This window comes from Leucoraja erinacea, chromosome 40 (genome assembly GCF_028641065.1).
Source record: "Leucoraja erinacea ecotype New England chromosome 40, Leri_hhj_1, whole genome shotgun sequence".
Classification (NCBI taxonomy): Eukaryota; Metazoa; Chordata; class Chondrichthyes; order Rajiformes; family Rajidae; genus Leucoraja; species Leucoraja erinaceus.
Window position 1 is genome coordinate 940,218 of NC_073416.1, and position 22,112 is coordinate 962,329.

At 49.2% G+C, this 22,112-nt stretch overlaps 1 protein-coding gene across 5 annotated transcripts in view; it reads left to right on the forward strand.

Annotated features, from left to right (window-relative positions):
• LOC129714660 (sodium channel protein type 8 subunit alpha-like) overlaps nt 1-22,112 on the forward strand; it is a 138,372-nt gene that overhangs the window by 69,360 nt on the left and 46,900 nt on the right. For 3 of the 5 annotated variants that reach the window (XM_055664393.1, XM_055664388.1, XM_055664390.1), the window contains 6 exons: nt 1,585-1,812; nt 3,071-3,134; nt 7,370-7,511; nt 12,913-13,119; nt 14,475-14,756; nt 16,647-17,030. In XM_055664393.1, the coding sequence (XP_055520368.1) occupies nt 1,585-1,812; nt 3,071-3,134; nt 7,370-7,511; nt 12,913-13,119; nt 14,475-14,756; nt 16,647-17,030 (1,307 nt within the window). The remainder of the gene's footprint in view (nt 1-1,584; nt 1,813-3,070; nt 3,135-7,369; nt 7,512-12,912; nt 13,120-14,474; nt 14,757-16,646; nt 17,031-22,112) is intronic. The other 2 variants (XM_055664389.1, XM_055664391.1) reach the window with 1 other exon arrangement.

The window sequence follows — 22,112 nt, forward strand, 5'->3', positions numbered from 1 at the left end:
TAGAAGGGTCGAGATGGCCTGTTTCCGTGCTGTAATTGTTATATGGTTATGTGGTTATTTTGGGAGTGTTGAGCTGAGCTGTGAAGGTATAATATGGTTCTCGAAGGGAATGTTTGTACGTTCTCGATCCAGTTTTGTCTAATGGATAACCTCCACATCAAATATTCTAAGGATGGCTTATTTCTTCAGGGTGGGAAGCCTTATTGCGTAGGGGGGGGGGAGGGGAGGTGGGGGGGGGGGAGGGGAGGTGGGGGGGGGGGGGGGGGTAGCGAGCTCTTCTCAGTTACCTTTGTCATCCTAACTCCAGGATACGCCACCATTAGCCAGACGTCCATCTGACGAAGGGTCCTGAACCAAACTGTCACCTATCCATGTTCTGCACAGATGCTGCCTGACCCACTCAGTTATGTGTGCAGCAGCATCTATGGAGCTAAGGAAATAGGCAACGTTTCGGGCCGAAATCCTTCTGGAAATAGGAAACGTTTCGGCCCGAAACGGTGCCTATTTCCTTTGCTCCATAGATGCTGCCTGACCCACTGAGTTACTCCAGCACTCTGTGAAACGTCACCTATCTGCGTTCTCCACAGATGCTGCCTGACTGACCCGCTGAGTTACTCCAGCACTCTGTGAAACGTCACCTATCCATGTTCTCCACAGATGCTGCCTGACCCACTCAGTTATGGTGCAGCAGCATCTATGGAGCTAAGGAAATAGGCAACGTTTCGGGCCGAAATCCTTCTGGAAATAGGCAACGTTTTGGGCCGAAACCCTTACGGGTTTCGGCCCGAAACGTTGCCTATTTCCTTAGCTCCATAGATGCTGCCTGACCCGCTGAGTTACTCCAGCACTCTGTGAAACGTCACCTATCCATGTTCTCCACAGATGCTGCCTGACCCGCTGAGTTACTCCAGCACTTTTTGCGTCTTGTTCTGCAAGGCAGCAGATTCCTTGTTTCTACACAACCGTTCCTACTCTGCTACGTAACGCTACTTAAATCTCAACGTGGAAAAACTCTTCTGCCACTTTTGTGCAGGATATTGACAATAGACAATAGGTGCAGGAGTAGAGGCCATTCGGCCCTTCGAGCCAGCACCACCATTCAATGTGGCCAATCCTGAGTTGTCAGACTAGGTGTAACATGGATAGACATGATTCCCATTTTGATCGTAAGCAACTCCCATATTTTGTCATCTCCTAGCGGGAGTAACAGGTGACGCGGCAACCTTTCCCCCTTGTCACAAAATGAAAGCAAAAGTCTGCTGCGGTCCTTTCTCCCAAAGTTGCTCTATAAATGAGGACAAATGTTGCATTAGCCTTGCTGCGAACTATCGACGTCACTCCGAGCTTCAAGTAAGTATAAACCAAATTGATCGGTCTTCACCAACTCGTGTTTGGAAAAAGTCTTGTTTTTCCCAACAACCTTCCTGTAGTTTTGAGTTTGAGCCTTATTGAATCCATTGGCATAATGTGCACGGCCTTGCTTGCTCTTTGCATGGATTGTCTGTGGAATGCTTTTGCTTTTGAGGGATAATGCTCGCCGTTGGTTAAACAGTTCCCCTGTAATTGCTCTGATTCTGTTGGCAGGTTTGAAGACCATTGTTGGTGCCCTAATCCAGTCTGTAAAGAAACTTTCTGATGTGATGATCTTGACTGTATTTTGCCTGAGTGTGTTTGCCCTGATTGGACTCCAGTTGTTCATGGGCAATTTAAGGCATAAATGTGTCATTTGGCCTCCCAGTCCAGCGGACTTTAATGCCACCGATGAAAATGGAACAAGGCTGTTTGACTTTCGCGAGTATATTATGAATGAAAGTAAGCATTTTACGACGTTTGTCTCTAAATTTACTCGAACGAGAGTCATGTTTTCTCATGGTTTGACATCGCAAATGACTGTCGGTGATTTCCTTCTGAATAATTTCCGTCAGAATGCCTGATGCCGCTGAATGAATGTACGTACTGAGATTTGCCTCATTTGTCAGTTTGAGCGCCAATGGGGCCCGTCCCACTTGCGCGACTATTTCGGAGACTGCCGGCACCCGTCGCAGGTCGCCGAAAATGTTCGACACGTCGTCTAAAATCCAGCGGCGACCAGAACAAGGTACGACTCTTTGGGCGACTGCTCACGATCGTACAGGCTTCACCCAGCGACATGTTGCCTGTACGGTCGTGAGTCGTCTCCTCAGTCGCCCAAAGAGTCGTAGCGTCCTTCCACTTGCCGCTGGATTTTCAACGACTTATGATGGGTGCCGGCACTTCCTCCAAAATCCCTCCAAACTTTCTAACGTACGATGAGCGTTTGACGGCACTGGGCCTGTCCCCGTTGGAGTTTAGAAGAATGAGGGGGGAACCTCATTGAAACGTAAAGAATAATGAAAGGCCTGGATAGAGTGGATGTGGAGAGGATGTTTCCACTAGTGGGAGAGTCTAGAGGTCACAGCCCCAGAATTAAAGGATGTTCTTTTAGGAAAGAGATGAGGATTTGTTTTTAGCCAGAGGGTGGTGAATCTGTGGAACTCTTTGCCACAGACGGCTGTGGAGGCCAAGTCAGTGGATGTTTTTAAGGCAGAGATAGATAGATTCTTGATTAGTGAGGGTGTCAGGGGTCATGGGGAGAAGGCTGTGATTTTTTTCTCTGTACCTTTTCACATCTCTCGCTTCCCTCTCCCCAGACTCACAGTCTGAAGAAAGGTCTCGACCCGAAACGTCAGCCATTCCTTCTCTCCAAGGATGCTGCCTGACCCGCTGAGTTACCCCAGCAATTTGTGCCCATGTTAGATTTCTGAAGCTCTTCACCTCGGGTCATTAGTCTGTATCAGGTCATGAGTTACTCCAGCACTTTGTGTCTCCCTTGGGTGTAAGCAGGCATCTGCAGTTCCTTCCCACACTGAAAGGTTTTCCCCATGTCGCCTTTAACTTTGTCAATTGCAGAAAGGTGATTGTGACCATGTTGAACTTTAGTGTTTACATTTTATTGGAATTCTTTGTGTTGTGGAATAAAATATGAGATTTTTTTTTTTAAATGAATTAATTTGTTATGATTTGCTCTCATTAAAACTCTGCTCATTTCCAGCAAATTTCTACACTTTAGCAGGAATTCCTGATGCTTTGCTTTGTGGAAACGGCTCTGATGCTGGGTAAGATTTACATTCTATAAGTCCATCTTACTGTAAGCTTCTGGATTAACGTTGTTCCTGAACTCCTGTTCAGCTGTTTGATGAATGAAAGAGGCCAAACAGGTTGGAATCTAGAGACACAGAGTGATACAGCGTGGAAACAGGCCCAACTTGCCCACCCCGCCCAACAGTGTCCCATCTACACTAGTCCCACCCGCCTGCGTTTGGTCCATATCCCTCCAAACCTGTCCTATCCATGTAGAAGGGTTTCGGCCCGAAACGTTGCCTATTTCATTTGCTCCATAGATGCTGCTGCACCCGCTAAGTTTCTCCAGCTTTTTTGTGTACCTATCCATGTACCTGTCTAACTGTTTCTTAAACATTGTGATAGTCCCTGCCTCAACTACCCCGTTCCATACACCCACCACCCTCGAAAAGTGTGGAAAAGTTACCTCTCAGATTTCTATTAAATCTTTTCCCCTTCACCTTGAACCCATGTCCTCTGGTCCTCGATTCCCCTACTCTGGGCAAGAGACTCTGTGCATCTACCCGATCTATTCCTCTCATGGTTTTGTACACCTCTATAAGATCACCCCTCATCCTCCTGCGCTCCAAGGGACAGAGTCCCAGCCTGCTCAACCTCTCCCTGTAGCTCACACCCTCTAGTCCTGGCAACATCCTCGTAGAATTGTTCTCTCGACTTTGTAGACTGACTGATGTCAACCGGGCTAGAACGTTTGACCTGCTTATATCCTCCTGCTCTAGAGGGGACGAGGCTAAGGTGTCCCGTTTCTGAAAGTATGCGGAAACAAAGTGCTGAAGAATCCTTTATTTTCTCGCCCACTCGATGTATGGCTTCTTGGAGGATCATACGTTCATGAGTGATAGGAGCAGAATGAGGCCATTCAGCCCATCAAGTCTACTCCCCCATTCAATCATGGCCGATCTATCATCTCCTCCTAACTCCATTCTCCCCATAACCCCTGACACCCGTACTTAGGGCGGCACGGTGGCGCAGTGGGTAGAGTCGCTGCCTCACGGCGCCGGAGGCCCGGGTTCCATCCTGACTACGGGTGCTGTCTGTGCGGAGTTTGCACGTTCTCTCCCCGTGACCTGCGTGGGTTTTCTCCAAGATCTTCGGTTTCCTCCCACACTCCAAGGACGTGCAGGTTTGTAGGTTAATTGGCTCGGTGTAAATGTAAATTGTCCCCAGTGTGTGTGTGTAGGGTAGTGTTGGTGTGCGGGGATCGCTGGTCGGCGCAGGGTGGGGGAGTGGGGGGTGAGAGTGGGGGTGTGTGAGTGAGGGTTGGAGTGGGGGAGTGAGGGTGGGGAAGGTGCGGGAGTGGGGGTGAGAGTGGGGGTGAGAGTGGGGGAGTGTGAGTGAGGGGGGGAGTGAGGGTGGGGAAGGTGCAGGAGTGGGGGTGTGAGTGGGGTGGGAGTGGGGGAGTGAGGGTGGGGAAGGTGCGGGAGTGGGGGTGAGAGTGGGGGTGAGAGTGGGGGAGTGTGAGTGAGGGTGGGAGTGAGGGTGGGAGTGGGGGAGTGAGGGTGGGGAGTGGGGGAGGGGGGGAGAGTGAGGGTGGGGGTGGGGGTGGGGAGTGAGGGTGGGAGTGAGGGGTGGGAGTGAGGGTGGGAGTGAGGGTGGGAGTGGGGGGTGAGGGTGGGAGTGAGGGTGAGGGAGGGAGGGGGGAGTGGGGGAGTGGGGGAGTGAGGGTGCGAGGGGGGGAGTGAGGGTGGGAGGGGGGGAGTGAGGGTGGGAGTGGGGGGGGAGTGAGGGGTGGGGGAGGGCGAAAGTGGGGTGAGAGAGTGGGGGGGGTGAGTGAGTGTTTGGAGTGAGGGTGGGGGAGTGGGGGAGTGAGGGTGGGAGTGGGGGAGAGGGGGGGTGTGTGCGTGAGTGGGGGGAAGAGGGTGTGTGAGGGTGAGGGAGTGGAGAGGGGGGGGAGAAGAGGGACATGGAAGTGCAGAAACCCTTCGTTATAACATCTGAAGGAGAAATGAAATCACCATTTCCTCTCCGCTGTAATATAACTCGAGTGACTTGACCTTTGGGTTGTCTGGCTATAACAATAATTCAAAAACTGAAATTGCATTTTGTTCCATTTTAATTCGAAGCCTTGGTGAAAGATAAAATTGCTTTGTTTCTTTGCTGTGGAAACAACACCATGCAGCTTTGCAATTCCTCGTTTATAATTGAATCCAAAAGTTTAAAAAAAAAATCCCGGCATCAGATAACATATTGGTTCATTTAGTTGCCATTCCTTCCTCTTGCACTCTTTTCGAGCCAAAAGTGTTCCATTGTTATCTGTACCAGCAATGGAACAATCAACATTGCTCGCTGCGGCCTAACAGGCCGAGAAAAGCCTTCACACAGAGATAAGACTTTTGACCTACAGGATGGAAACAGTCATTGCGTGTGCTTCAAGCACAGATCGCTGGACACCTCCGCTCAGTCCACCCAGTCCTACCTGATCTCCTGGTTGCCAAACACTTTAACTCCCCCTCCCATTCCCACACTGACCTTTCTGTCCTGGGCCTCCTCCATTGTCAGAGTGAGGCCCAGTGCAAAATGGAGGAACAGCACCTCATATTTCGCTTGGGCAGCTTACACCCCAGCGGTATGAACATTGACTTCTCCAACTTCAAATAGCCCTTGCTTTCCCTCTCCCTTCCCAGTTCTCCGACTAATCTGACTGTCGCCTTGATTAAATCTTATCTCTGTGTACTTCGTTGTCGACTTCTCTTGGTTAACTATGATCTCTTCTCCATTTTCCTTGTACTGCATCCCCTTTGATGTCTTGCTCTCACACCTTCCACTTCCTTATCTCTGTGTCTCCCTCTCCCCTGACTCCCAGTCTGAAGAGGGTTCTCGACCGAAACATCACCCACCCCTTTTATCCAGAGATGCTGCCTGTCTCGCTGAGTTACTCCAGCTTTTTATGTCTATCTATGAAAGATTCTTGAATAGCTAGGGCGGTGTCAAAGGTTATGGGGAGAAGGCAGGAGATTGGAGTTGAGAGGGGAAAGATAGATCAGCCATTACTGAATGGTAGAGCAGACTCTATGAGCTGAATGGCCTCATATGTCCTGCGATCTTATGATATTTCTCTCAGCTGAAATATAAGAAACATTTAAATCATCTGGGTGAGCCGGAATGTGTGGGAAGGAACTGCAGATGCTGGTTTAAGCCGAAGATAGACACAGAATGCTGGAGTAACTCAGCGGGACGGGCAGCATCTCTGGAGAGAGGGAATGGGTGACGTTTCGGGGCGAGACCCTTCTTCAGACTCGACATGAAACGTCTTTCCACATGTCCACTTGGATGGAGAAAAATATATGATGCAATGAATTGGGAGAAAAATTGGTCATGCTTGATTCTTGGCGTTGCCGATGTCTATTTTGTATCAGTATCTTTATTTGGACATTACACTCGTGTCAAAAAATGTATGTTTGTGAAATGTCAAGTTGCAGTTCTGGAAATAGAACAGATTTAGTTAACGTCTGATCAGCAGCACTGGGCTTGTACTCGCTGGAGTTTAGAAGGATGAGGGGGTACCTCATTGAAACTTATCGAATAGTTTAGTTTAGTTTTTATTTCAGTTTAGAGATACAGCACGGAAACAGGCCCACCGTGTCAGCGCCGACCAGCGATCCCCGCACGTTAACACTACCCTACACACACACTAGGGACATTTTTTACGTTTACCAAGCCAATTGACCTACAAACCTGTACGTCTTTGGAGTGTGGGAGGAAACTGAAGATCTCGGAGAAAACCCCACGCAGGTCACGGGGAGAACGTGCAAACTCCGCACAGACAGCACCCGTAGTCCGGATCGAACCCGGGTCTCATTCGCTGTAAGACAGCAACGCCACCGCACCGCCCCATAGCGAAAGGCCTGGATAGAGTGGATGTGGAGAGGATGTTTCCACTAGTGGGAGAGTCTAGGACCAGAGGGCACAGCCTCAGAATTAAAGGATGCTCCTTTAGGAAGGAGATGAAGAGCAATTTCTTTACTCAGAGGGTGGTGAATCTGTGGGATTCTTTGCCACAGACGGCTGTGGAGGCCACAAAATGGATATATTTAAGGCAGCGATAGATAGATTCTTGATTAGTGCGGGCAGAAGGCAGGAGAATGGGGTTGGGAGGGAGAGATGGATCAGCCATTGAATGGCGGAGTAGACTTGATGGGCCGAATGGCCTAATTCTGCTCCAATCACTTATGACCTTATGAGAAAACATGGCCTGTTCTCTTTCTTTCAGTCAATGCCCTGAAGGATACATCTGTATGAAAGCAGGAAAAAATCCCAACTATGGCTACACGAGCTTTGATACATTCGGCTGGGCTTTCCTCGCCTTGTTTCGACTCATGACGCAAGACTACTGGGAAAATCTGTACCAGTTGGTAAGTAAGGAGGCATTTTATTCTTTCAAGACTGTACTCTTCTTTCACTTTGAATCGAGCAGATAATCTGTCCAAAAAATGTGCACATATAGAAACATAGAAAATAGGTGCAGGAGTAGGCCATTCGGCCCTTCGAGCCTGCACCGCCATTCAATATGATCATGGCTGATCATCCAACTCAGTATCCTGTTCCTGCCTTCTCTCCATCCCTTTAGCCACAAGGGCCACATCTAACTCCCTCTTAAATATAGCCAATGAACTGTGGCCTCAACTACCTTCTGTGGCGGAGAATTCCAGAGATTCACCACTCTCTGTGTAAAAAAATGTTTTCCTCATCTCGGTTCTAAAAGATTTCCCCCTTATCCTTAAACTGTGACCCCTTGTTCTGGACTTCCCCAACATCGGGAACAATCTTCCTGCATCTAGCCTGTCCAACCCCTTAAGAATTTTGTAAGTTTCTATAAGATCCCCCCTCAATCTTCTAAATTCTAGCGAGTACAAACCGAGTCTATCCAGTCTTTCTTCATATGAAAGTCCTGCCATCCCAGGAATCAGTCTGGCGAACCTTCTCTGCACTCCCTCTATGGCAGGAATGTCTTTCCTCAGATTAGGAGACCAAAACTGTACGCAATACTCCAGGTGTGGTCTCACCAAGACCCTGTACAACTGCAGTAGAACCTCCCTGCTCCTATACTCAAATCCTTTCGCTATGAATGCTAACATACCATTCGCTTTCTTCACTGCCTGCTGCACCTGCATGCCAACTTTTAATGACTGGTGTACCATGACACCCAGGTCTCGTTGCATCTCCCCCTTTCCTAATCGGTCACCATTCAGAGAATATCTTTTGACAAATTTGATTCTTCCAAAGTGTCATAGAGTCGTGCAGCGCGGGAACATGTTCAACTTGTCTAAGATGCCCCATCGAAGCTCGTCCCATTCACCTGTGTTTGACCCAAATCCCTCGGAACCTTTCCTCTCCCTGTCCAAATGTCTTTTAAACGATTGAGGGTGGTCATGGTGGCGCAGCGGTAGAGTTACTGCCTTACATCGATTGCAACGCCGGAGACCCGGGTTCCATCCCGACTACAGGTGCTGTCTGTACGGAGTTTGCACGTTCTCCCCGTGACCCGCGTGGGTTTTCTCCGGGCGCTCCGGTTTCCTCCCACACTCCAAAGACGTGCGGGTTTGTAGGTTAATTGGCTTCAGTAAAGAGTGTACATTGTCCCTCGTGTGTGTAGGATAGTGTAATGCCCCCTGTCCCACTTAGGAAACCTGAACGGAAACCTCTGGAGACTTTGCGCCCCACCCAAGGTTCCCGGAGGTTGCAGGTGGTTGCCGGAGGTTGCAGGTAGTGGAAGCAGGTAGGGAGACTGACAGAAAACTCCGGGAACCGCACGGAAACCTAGGGTGGGGCGCAAAGTCTCCAGAGGTTTCCATTCAGTTTTCCTAAGTGGGACAGGGGCATTAGAGTACCTGTCTAACTGTTTCTTAAACATTGGGATAGTCCCAGCCTCAACTACCTCCTCCGGCAACTTGTTCCATACACCCACCACCCTCTGTGTGAAAAGTTACCCCTCAGATTCCTATTAAATCTTTCCCCCTTCACCTTGAACCCATGTCCTCTGGTCCTCGATTCCCCTACTCTGGGCAAGAGACTCTGTGCATCTACCTGATCTATTCCTCTCATGATTTTATACACCTCTATAAGATCATCCCTCATCCTCCTGCGCTCCTAGGAATAGAGACCCAGCCTGCTCAACCTCTCCCTGTTGCTCACACCCTCTAGTCCTGGCAACATCCTCGTAAATCTTCTCTGTACCCTTTCCAGCTTGACTACATCTTTCCAGTAACATGGTGTGCGCATGCATGTGAGTGTGAGTGTGCGGGTGTGTGTGTGCGCAGGTGTGTGTATGTGTGTGTGTGTGTGCGTGCGTGTGTGTGTGTGAATATGTGTGTGTGTGTGTCTGCATGTGTGTGTATGTGTGTGTGCATGCGTGTGCGTGTATGCGCGTTGCTTGTGCATGTGTGTGTGTGTTGAGTGTGTCCGTGTGCGCGCGTGTGTGCGCGTGTGTGTGTGCGTGTGTGTATGTATGTGTGTGTGTGCATGCGCGTGTATGCGCGTTGCTTGTGCATGTGCGTTGCGTGTGTCCGTGTGCGCGTTGCTTGTGCATGTGCGTTGCGTGTGTGTGCGCGTGTGTGTGTGCGTATGCGTGTGTGTGCGCGTGTGTGTGTGCGCGTAAGCGTGCGTGTGCATTGCGTGCGTGTGTGTGTGCCTGTGCACGTGTGTTAAACATGTCGACCCTGTCATTGGAGCTGTTCATTTCTGGTCCTTGGCTGGTGGCGAATCAACGGGCATTGGCCAACTATGCGATGGAAATAGCACTTCCCTCCGTGGCTGTGCTGCTGGATGGCAGCCTGCTGCTGCGGTACTGATCCAATCTGCCACTGCTGCTGCTCCCCTGCAGCAAAACAGGGCCTGCGACGTGGCGGATCTGGGCAAAGCAATGCGCTTCAGCAAAGCTGCAGATGAATGGAAATGCATTCACGACTGATAAGACACCGCTATCATTTGACAAAGGAAGTAGCGCTGCCATTTTAGCGAGCCCCTGAAACCAGGGAACGAAAGGACCCACTTTAAAGTACAAAGCAAAATCTCACTCTGCTGAGAAGCCAGATATTTGCAGGGATATTTGCTGCCTGCTTTTAACTCTTGCTGGTGTGTTTTTGATTTTTAATACAATGCAGAAAATATTCATCTGAGGGAAATAGAGGAGGAATTTTTTGAGCTGAATTCTTCCTGAATGCAGAATAAAGGTTTAGTGTAGTTTAGTTTCAGACATACAGCGTGGAAACGGGCCCTTCAGCCCACCGTGTCTGCACCGACCAGCGATCCCCGCACATTTTGCACACACACCAAGGACAATTTGTTACATTTATACCAAGCCAATTAATCTACAAACCTGCATGTCTTTTTCTCACAGAGAGTGGTGAGTCTGTGGAATTCTCTGCCTCACAGGGTGGTGGAGGCAGGTTCTCTGGATGCTTTCAAGAGAGAGCTAGATAAGGCTCTTAAAGATGGCGGAGTCAGGGGATATGGGGAGAAGGCAGGAACGGGGTACTGATTGGGGATGATCAGCCATGATCACATTGAATGGCGGTGCTGGCTCGAAGGGCCGAATGGCCTCCTCCTGCATCTATTGTCTATTGTCTATTGAGTGTGGGAGGAAACCGAAAATCTCGGAGATAACTCACCGGGAGAAGGTACAAACTCCGTACAGACAGTGCCCGTAGTCAGGATCGAACCCGGGTCTCTGGCGCTGTTAGGCGGTAGGTTTACCGCTGTGCCGCCATCTTAACTGGAACCTTCTGCGATTTCCAATGATTGCAGCTCTGCCAGCTGCAGCACGGTGGCGCAGCGGCCTGACCGCGCCAGAGACCCGGGTTCGATCCTGACCTTGGGTGCTGTCTGTGTGGAGTTTGCACGATCTTCATGTGGTTTGTAACTCTGTAAGCGCCCTTTATGGGCGCCTATTTGCATACCTTGGCACGGTATACAAGCAAACACTTTCACCGTGACTTGCCACACATGTGACAATTAAGTATTCCATTCAATTTTAAAATTCAGTGGGTTTTCTCCAGGTGCTCAGGATTCCTCCCACATCCCAAGTACGTGCGGGTTTGTAGGTCAATTAGCCTTCTGTGAAATTGAAGTTCCTCCCTACAGCCTGGACTCTCCGTTGTTATATTTCATTATATATTGCATAGAAACATAGAAATTAGGTGCAGGAGTAGAGGCCATTCGGCCCTTCGAGCCTGCACCATTCGCCATTCAATATGATCACGGCTGATCATCCAACTCAGTATCCCGTACCTGCCTTCTCTCCATACCCCCTGATCCCCTTAGCCACAAGGGCCACATCTAACTCCCTCTTAAATATAGCCAATGAACTGTGGTCTCGACTACCCTCTGCGGCAGAGAGTTCCAGAGATTCACCACTCTCTGTGTGAAAAAAAGTTCTTCTCATCTCAGTTTTAAAGGATTTCCCCCTCATCCTTAAGCTGTGACCCCTTGTCCTGGACTTCCCCAACATCGGGAACAATCTTCCTGCATCTAGCCTGTCCAACCCCTTAAGAATTTTGTAAGTTTCTATAAGATCCCCCCTCAATCTCCTAAATTCTAGAGAGTATAAACCAGGTCTATCCAGTCTTTCTTCATAAGACAGTCCTGACATCCCAGGAATCAGTCTAGGATGTCAGACTGGGATGTCCACATTGAAAGATACGGCATGGAAACAGGCCCTTCGGCCCACCGGGTCCATGCCAGCCCTTGATCACCTGCACGCACCAGTTCCTTGCTATCCCACTTTCTCATCCACTCTCAACACGCTAGGAAGCAAATTTTGCAGAGGGCCAATTAACCTACAAACACGCACGTCTGCAGAGGCTGGTTTAAACCGGAGAGAAGGAAGGGGTGAACTTTCGGGTCTTTGGAAATGTCTGAAATGTCACCCAGTTCCTTCTCTCCAGAGATGCTGCATGTTCCGCTGAATTACTCCAGCACTTTGTGCCTTTATTTAGGCATCCATTTAATTTGAGCAATGGATTTTATGTTTCGGAAGGAACTGCAGATGCTGGAAAATCGAAGGTACGCAAAAAATGCTGGAGAAACTCAGCGGGTGCAGCAGCATCTATGTGGAGCGAAGGAAATAGGTAACGTTTTGGGCCGAAACCCTTCCGGGTTTCGGCCCGAAACGTTGCCTATTTCCTTCAGGGTTTCGTCCCGAAACGTTGCCTATTTCCTTCAGGGTTTTGTCCCGAAACGTTGCCTATTTCCTTCGGGTTTCGTCCCGAAAAGTTGCCTATTTCCTTCGCTCCACATAGATGCTGCTGCACCCGCTGAGTTTCTCCAGCATTTTTGTGTACCATCTATCTTAATAAAATCATGGGAGACCCCTTCCACCCCTGCAACGGACTGTTCCAGCTGCTACGGTCAGGCAAACGCCTCCGTTGCCATGCGGTGAGAACGGAGAGGTTGAGAAGGAGTTTCTTCCCACAGGCCATTCGGACTGTAAACTCCTATCTCACCAGGGACTAACTCTACTGAACGTTTTTCCTTCCATTATTTATTATGTAAAAGAATATGTGTGTTATGATTGTGTTTATAGGTTGTTTTGTTGTTTGTCTTTTGCACAAAAGTCCGCGAGCATTGCCACTTTCATTTCATTGCACATCTCGTATGTGTATGTGACGAATACACTTGACTTAACTTATCTCTGCCTGAATAATATCCAGTGACCTGGCCTCCGCCGCCGTCTGGGGCAGCGTAACTGACACAAGTGCGTTGCACAATTGACGTCCCCTGAAACAGTAACCGTAAGAATGTTTTGTGTTTTCGCAGACGCTACGAGCCGCCGGGAAGACGTACATGATCTTTTTCGTCCTGGTCATCTTCGTGGGCTCGTTCTACTTGGTGAACCTGATCCTGGCCGTGGTGGCCATGGCCTACGAGGAGCAAAACCAAGCCACCCTGGAGGAGGCTGAGCAGAAAGAGCAGGAATTCAAGCAAATGCTGGAGCAGCTGAAGAGGCAGCAAGAGGATGCGTTGGTGAGTGGCCCACATTTGTCCCAAAGGTTCCCGCCAAAGATGGGCACAAAATGCTGGAGTAGCTCAGCGCGGACAGGCACCATCGCTGGAGAGAAACATAGAAACATAGACAATAGGTGCAGGAGTAGAGGCCATTCTGCCCTTCGAGCCTGCACCATTCGCCATTCAATATGATCATGGCTGATCATCCAACTCAGTATCCCATACCTGCCTTCTCTCCATACCCCCTGATCCCCTTAGCCACAAGGGCCACATCTAACTCCCTCTTAAATATAGCCAATGAACTGGCCGTCAACTACCCTCTGTGGCAGAGAATTCCAGAGATTCACCACCAAAAAGGTTTTCCTCATCTCGGTCCTAAAAGATTTCCCCCTTATCCTTAAACTGTGTGACCCCTTGTTCTGGACTTCCCCAACATCGGGAACAATCTTCCTGCATCTAGCCTGTCCAACCCCTTAAGAATGTTGTAACTTTCTATAAGTTCCCCACTCGATCTTCTAAATTCTAGCGAGTACAAGCCGAGTCTGTCCAGTCTTTCTTCATATGAAAGTCCTGACATCCCAGGAATCCTTCTCTCCAGAGACGCCGCCTGCCCCGCTGAGCAACTCCAGCCCTTTTGTGTCGATCCAAGGTGGTAATTCCGGGCGGATGTGGACAAACCTTCTGGTTGGCGTCTGTCGCAATGGCACGGTGGCGCAGCGGTAGAGTTGCAGCCTCACAGCGCCAGAGACTCTACCGCTGCGCCATCGTGTCTGTCGACTGTATTTCTAGCGGTTTCTGTTATTGGAATATAATATATTATTGACGCAGGTTATAGCATGTCATCCATTCCACGCTGCTCAATTCTTGGGCTTGCAACGTGGTGTGAATTTTTAGCCATTCGAACTTGTCTAAGACGGCGTCCATTTTAATTTGGAAAGTTTTCGACTCTGTAATGAGATATGAGCAGGTTTCAAGCATTCGGAACGATACTGGAGGAACAACAATCAAATAATATCATATTTAAAAATAATGTTGAAACAACGCGGTGGCTCAGCGGTAGAGTTGCTGCCTCACAGCGCCGGAGACCCGGGTTCCATCCTGACTACGTGTGCTGTCTGTACGGAGTTTGCATGTTCTGCCCGTGACCCGCGTGGGTTTTCTCCGGGCGCTCCGGTTTCCCCCCACACTCCAAAGACGTGCAGGTACCTTTTTCTGGTCGCCGCTGGATTTTGTGATGGGAATTTCTTGTCGGAAGGGCTCCGAAAGGAAAGGTCGCCCTTCCGATCGAGGTGATGATATTCCTGCCGTTGCTTTGCCCCGCGCGCGAAATGTTCCTCGCTACCCCAAGCGCTGACCTGTGCGTTCCTCCACAGATGGCGGCGGCGGCGGCCACCTCTGCGGGGACGGTCTCGGAGGACGCGCTGGACGAGGAGGAGGAGGGCCAGATGTCGCAAAGCTCGTCGGAGCTGTCCAAGCTCAGCTCCAAGAGCGCAAAGGAGCGGAGAAACCGGCGCAGGAAACGGAAGCAGACCAGGGGCCACTCGGAGGGGGAAGAGAAAGGAGACCATGAAAAAATCTTAAAGTCGGAATCTGAGAATGGAATCAGTAAACGGGCCAGACATTTAGCACATGGAATGAAATACCCCATGAATCAGGTACAGCCTCTCGTTTCCGTTGTTAAGTCGCAACATACTACTGAGACGTACTAAAAGTCGTTCCACCATCTAAATGAAGGTCGTTCAGTGCGATGGATCATGGGGTCTATCTTGCTCAATTGCACTGTATATTCACATCCCGTTAGTTTCAGTTGAGTTTATTGTCATGTGTACCGAGGGTACAGTGAAAAGCTTTTTTGCTGCGTGCTATCCACTCAGCAGAATGACGATACATGATTACAATCGAGCCGTCCACAATGAGTAACGTTCAGTGCAAGGTACTTGACAGTAAAGTCCGATTAAAGATAGTCCGAGGGTCTCCACAATGAGGTGGATAGTAGTTCAGGACCACTCTCTGGTTGTGGTAGGATGGTTCAGTTGCCTGATCACAGCTGGGAAGAAACTGCCCCTGAATCTGGAGGTGTGTGTGCGTTTGTTTTCACACTTCTGTACCTCTTGCCCGATGGGAGAGGCCGGGGTTGAGACTGGTCCTTGATGATGCTGCTGGCCTTGCCGAGGCAGCGTGAGGTGTAGATGGAGTCGATGGATGGAAGGAAGGAAGGTTGGTTTGTGTGTGTGTGTGATGGTCTGGGCTGCGTCCACAATTCCTCGCTACTCCTTGTGTCCTTGGATGGGGCCAAACAATGAAAGCTACAATTCACCAGTTTGATGGATGAACTAATTACAAAACACATTGATGTTGTCACAACTGAACGCGTGGAGCTGTGAAAATCCCTCAGCAGGAGAGAGTTTAGCATGTTTAAACTCTAACGCTGAAGTCATTTCTGCTGTAGATGTCACATTTGCCTTCACTTTGCGTTTAATTTCCTTATACCCGAAGATCACCCCTCACCCCTCATCCTCCTGCACTCCAAGGAACCAAGTCCGATCCTGCCCAACCTCTCCCTGTAGCCTAGTCCATCATCATACTCATCTGTTGAGCCTTTGGCAGAAAACTTTGCTAGAATGTAATCGATCACCTGAGTTGATCAGTGATCTGACTGATCATTAGATATTATTGATCATGGCACCCATCCAATGATCTGCTTGAGATGGGTCACTCATTGCACAGGGAATTGAAGACTGGTATCATAGTCATACAGGCCCTTCGGCCCAACTTGCCCATGCTAACCTAGATGCCCCATCTACTCTAGTCCCACCTGCCCATGTTTGGTCCATATCCCTCTAAACCTTTCCTATCCATGGACCTGTCCGAATGCCTTTCAAATAGTCCCTGCCACAACTGCCTCCTCTGGCAGCTCGTTCCATACACCCACGACCCTGTGTGTGAAAACGTTACCCCTCGGGTTCCTATTAAATCTTTTCCCCCTCACCTTAAACCTATGTCCGCTGGTCCTCGATTCCCCTACTCCAGGAAAAAGACTCTGTGTGTCTACCCTATCTATTCCCCTAATGTGGATTCCCTTCAGTTCCTCCCTCCCTCTAGATCCTCAGTCCCCGAGTATTTCTGGGAGACCTCCTCTGCACTCCCTCTATGGCAATAATGTCCTTCCTCAGATTTGGAGACCAAAACTGTACGCAAAACTGTACTGTTAGCGTGCGGGGATCGCTGGTCGGCGCGGACTTGGTGGGCCGCAGGGTCAGTGTCAGTGTCCACGCTGTATCACTAAACTAAACTGGAACGTACTGGAGCACAAGGAAGAACTCCAAATTACTGTGACCCCTCAGCTGGCTGAGAAGATAGTTTACCTCAAGTGTAACTGATGGGGGTTTTTTTTGTGAAGATAGGCACAAAATGGTGGAGTAACTGGAGTGAAGATAGACACAAAATGGTGGAATGGGCGGCGTTTGGGGTCGAGGCATTTTTCCGTTGGTCGGCCAATATTTCACACGCTGACTGTTTGTTGTCTTGCTTGTTTCCCCTTGTAGTCTCAGCTGAGCATCTTGGGGTCGCCGAACCTCACCCGATTCGACAGCAAAAGCAGCATTTTCAGCATCCGAGACCGCAAGGAGCCCAGTTCGGAGACGGAGTTCGCCGACGACGAGCACAGCACGGTGGAGGAGACGGACGGCAACCGCAAGAACTCGCTGTTTGTCCCCAACAAGGAGCCCTACCGACGGAACAGCTACAGCGGCTACAGCCAGCCCAGCAAGTCGTCCAAGATGTTCCCAGTGCTGCCGGTCAATGTGAAAAGGAACAGTACTGTGGACTGCAATGGTGTGGTCTCCCTTATCGGTGGCCCTGGAGCCAACATGCCTGGTGGACGTCTACTGCCTGAGGTGATAATAGATAAGGCAGCTACCGATGACAGTGTAAGGAAGCCAATGAGTAGATCAGTTTAGGCATGGCGGTCTATCTAACCTCTCCGCATTGATGTATGCCGCCCTTCCTGACACAAGATGCCATTTACGAATGGAAGTTGGATTGTGCATCAGAACCTCCATCCACTTCTCCAAACCAGTTGCTCAATTGGGAAGTTAAACCCCCTCCCCCCCCTTCTTTGAAAATGACCTAGGATGAGTAATCTTAATGTGAAAAATTGAATCCTTTTCCACCCAAAGCAATCTTTTTAATTAAATTCCAATCACCTGTCTAATTTTTTTAATATTCGTCAATGCGAAATGACACTTTTTTTTGTTTGCAGAATGCTTTGGCAGTGTCCATTATTAGTCTTGGAGCGATACAGTGTGGAAACAGGTAGACAAAAATGCTGGAGGAACTCAGCGGGTGCAGCAGCATCTATGGAGCGAAGGAAATAGGCAACGTTTCGGGCCGAAACCCGGAAGGGTTTCGGCCCGAAACGTTGCCTATTTCCTTGGGTTTCGGCCCATTCCCTTCGCTCCATAGATGCTGCCTCACCCGCTGAGTTTCTCCAGCATTTTTGCCTACTTTCAATTTTCCAGCATCTGCAGTTCCTGCTTAAAAACAGTGTGGAAATGGGCTCAACTTGCCCACACACACCGGCCAACATGTCCCAGCTAGACTAGTCCCACCAGCCCGCGTTTGGTCCATATCCTTCCAAACCTGTCCTATCCATGTGCCTGTCTAACTGTTTCTTAAACGTTGGGATAGTCCCAGCCTCGACTACCTCCTCCGGCAGCTCGTTCCATACACCCACCACCCTCTGTGTGAAAATTGGGCTAGATGCAGGAAAAATGTTCCCCGATGTTGGGGGAGTCCAGAACCAGGGGTCACATACAGTTAAGAATAATGGGTGGCCCATTCAGGACTGAGATGAGGAAAAACTCATAGAGTTTTCACCCCTAGAGTTGTGAATCTGTGGAATTCTCTTCCACAGAAGGCAGTGAAGGCCAATTCATTGGATGTTTTCAAGAGAGAGATAGGTTTAGCTTTTGGGGCTAATGGAATCAAAGGATATGGGGGAGAAAACAGGAACAGGGTACTGATTGTGGATGATCGGCCATGATCATATTGAATGGCGAATGGTGCAGGCTCGAAGGGTCGAATGGCCTCTACTCCTGCACCTATTATCTATGTTTCTATAGTGCTGTAGCCTTAGATCTAAGCACAAATCCCATTGAATAGAGCATCTTACTCGGAGAACACAATAATAACGGCTGACAGTGCAATTCCGAGGTCAACTGTGGAGCCCATTTCTCTCCCCGTCCCTCTCCGGCTTTTGACCACGGCTAATCCAGGAATCGGGAACATAATTGAGAACGTCTTCCAAATTATTTGGGTGGAAAAAAGGACATTTATTCAGGATTGCTACTGATTGCATTCTAAGGCATTTTCTGGGAATCCTGCAACCAGCATTCAATTCCCTACTTTCCCTGTCTCCCTCATTTAATGAACACTTAGCTAGAGGTGTATATCTTTAGAAGTAGCATGCCTGCAGTGCTTCACTAATGCTTGCCATCTACTGCATGAGGCATGTAGAATCATGTAGATATGGATGATGTGAGCTATGGTTCGTTAAGGACGCAGTTTAAACAGACAGTATCCTTCCTCTCTGCGTTGTGTGCTCTGTGTTTCATCGAGAAGATGCCCGACCTGTGTCTGAAGGCCAGCGTTTAGCGTTGTGGCTCATGCGACTAACCTTGCGTTCTCCATTGAAAATCATTTTGTGTCTCGTTAACGTTGACGGTCGGGCCAAGTGCCAAGTGGGACGGGCGCAGTTGTTTGGAAACTGTCGCCGATATCTCCTGGGGGATTATCCCAGGCGCAGGGGTAGACACGCTGCTTTACAGTGCTTTCGGCGCCGGAGACCCGGGTTCCATCCCGATCACGGGTGCTGTCTGTACGGAGTTTGCACGTTCTCCCCGTGACCCGCGTGGGTTTTCTCCGGGTGCTCCGGTTTCCTCCAACACTCCAAAGACGTGCGGGTCTGTAGGTTCATTGGCTTGGTATAAATGTAAATTGTCCCTAGTGTGTGTGTAGGATAGTGTTAGTGTGCGGGGATCGCTGGTCGGTGTGGACTAGATGGGCCAAAGGGCCTATTTCCGCACTGTATCTCTAAACTAAATGAAAGCGTTATATATTTCAAAAAGCCTTGCCTTCACAAATGGATTTGATGAATTGGGATGGGTTAGCGGTTTCATATGTTTTAAAGAAAGTGGGTAAAAATGAAATACAAATGCCTTTTATCGGCTTGCGATAATTTATCTTTTTTTAGCAAGATGAATACAAAAAGCTGGACTAACTCAGCGGGTCAGACAGCATCTCTGGAGAAAAGGAATAGGGGATTTTTTGGGTCGAGACCCTTCTTCAGAAATATGTATTTATAAATATATATTTCATTTATTTTACTCAGAAGACCCTAACGGTGGTTTGTGGCGTTGTTGGTTCATAGGACCAAACAGCTGAGAGGTTTTAGAGTCACACGGCATGGATTCAGGCCGTTCAGCCCATCATGCCCCATCTATATTCGACCCACCTGCCTGCATTTAGCCCATATCCCTGCAAACCTTCCCTGTCCTTGTCCTCAAACTGCGGAGCATCCTGGACAATACAGCTCACCCCCCCTCCGTGACACCACTGGCCAACCTGAGGAGCACCTTCAGCAACAGACTGGTCCCACCAAGATGCAGCACAGAACGACACAGGAGTAGAATTAGGCCATTCGGCCCATCGAGTCTACTCCGCCATTCAATCATGGCTGATCTATCTCTGCCTCCTAACCCCATTCTCCTGCCTTCTCCCCATAACCCCTGACACCCATTCCAATCAATAATTTGCCTATCTCTGCCTTAAAAAATATCCACTGACTTGGCCTCCACAGCCCTCTGAGGCAATGAGTTCCACAGATTCACCACCCTCTGACTGAAGAAGTCCCTTCTCGCCTCCTTTCTAAAAGAGCGGCCTTTAATTCTGAGGCTGTGACCTCTGGTCCTAGACACTACTACCAGTGGAAACATCCTCTCCACTTCAATGCTAGTCTCACCTGCCTGCATTAAGCCCATATCCCTCTGAATGGTTCCTATCCATGTACCTGTCCAAATGTCTTTGAAATGTTGTGATAGCCCTGGCTCGACTTTCCTCCTCCAGCTACCTCCTCTGGTCTGAAGAAGGGTCTCGACCCAAAACGTCATCTATTCCTTTTCTCCAGAGATGCTGCCTGACCCCGCTGAGTTGCTTCAGAATTTTAGAGTCATAGAATGATACAGTGTGCAAACAGGCCCTTCGGCCCATCTTGCCCACACCGGCCAACATGCCCCCATCTACACTTGTCCCACCTGCCCGCGTTTGGTCCATATCCCTCCAAACCTGTCCTATCCATATACCTGTCTAACTGTTTCTTAAACGTTGGGATAGTCCCAGCCTCAACTACCTCCTCTGGCAGCTCGTTCCATACACCCACCACCCTCTGTGTGAAAAAGTTACCCCCCAGATTCCTAGTAAATCTTTTCCCCTTCACCTTGAACCCATGTCCTCTGGTGCTCGATTCCCCTACTCTGGGCAAGAGACTCTGTGCATCTACCCGATCTATTCCTCTCATGATTTTATACACCTCTATAAGATCACCCCTCATCCTCCTGCGCTCCAAGGAATAGAGTCCCAGCCTACTCAACCTCTCCCTGTAGCTCACACCCTCTAGTCCTGGCAACATCCTCGTAAATCTTCTCTGAGCCCGCTGAATTTTGGGCCTATCTTCCAGCACATTCCATACGCCCACCACCCTTTGTGTGAACACGCAGCCGAGCGCCAAACGGCCATTGTGTAGGCAGGCTGTTGTTTGCAAGAGGAGAACCCATGCAAAGATGTTACCTTGCTCAGTAACATGATCGTTAACATGGGCTGACCGAGAGATTGTGCCGTGCAAACTATATATAACCTCCTCCCAAAAGGAGGGCCAAGCCATTCTGTTTGTGGATAGGTGATAACCAGTTCAAAGATGGTCGCAATAGATGCGGCAGGCTTTTATAAAAGGAAGGCCCAGCACTGCAGCTGAAATATTCGTTGCATTCATGGCAAAGTGCCAGCGACTGCAGTCTGCACGTTAACCCTTTCACAAACTCGATTTGCACATTTTCACCGAAGCTCGCCTTCGATGTAATCAACGCTGGCAGAATAGAAACAGAAATATATTTTACAACCAAAAGAGAATGCAAACGAACACTGATCACGATGGCAGCTTGACACAAAAACGCTGGAGGAACTCGGCTGGGCAGGCCGCATCTCTGGGGAGAAGGAGCGGGTGAGGTTTCGGGTCGAGACCCTTCTGAAACGTCGCCCATTCCTTCCCTCCGGAGATCTGCCTGAGTTACTCCAGCCTTTTGGTGTCCATCTTCGGTTTAAACCAGCATCTGCAGTTCCTTCCCGCACAGGATCGTAGTTTCGTCCTTCGGAGCCAGTGTTGCTCATTTTTGGAGCGTTCCCCGATTTTAGTCACGTGCGTGACGTACGGTTTATTTGGCCCAATGGATATGACGAAGGATACTGTCTCGTTAATCACATTTGGCAAAATGCATGAGCTTGCACTTGCTCTGACTGATGTTGGCTTTGCACAGTGTGTTCACCAGGTCTCTCTGAAGCAAGGATTGAGAAGCACCCAGACGTCGAAAACTGTTGGAGACATCTGATCAGTTCATTTTATTTAACGCTGATCATTGTTCTATGCTGATCAATCGAAATTATGCTGTTGGATGCCATTAGACAAATGTTGACCTTTAAGTCTCTCTCTGTCGCTTAAGCAGAGATATCAGTCACTTCTCTGAAGTTGTGGTTTGATTTGAGTTTAGGGGCTGGGGAAAAAAATCTAGAGAGAGCATTTGTATTCTTGTAACTTGCAGCATAATTTAAAGACCAGGGCTCAAACCCTGGCTGGTTAAGCTAGCTGATTGTTCAATGAAATCATTTGCGTTTAGTATTCTAGCCAGGCTTGAAGTACACGTGTTGTGCTCCAAGTTTTTGGCACTTGGACTTTTACAACG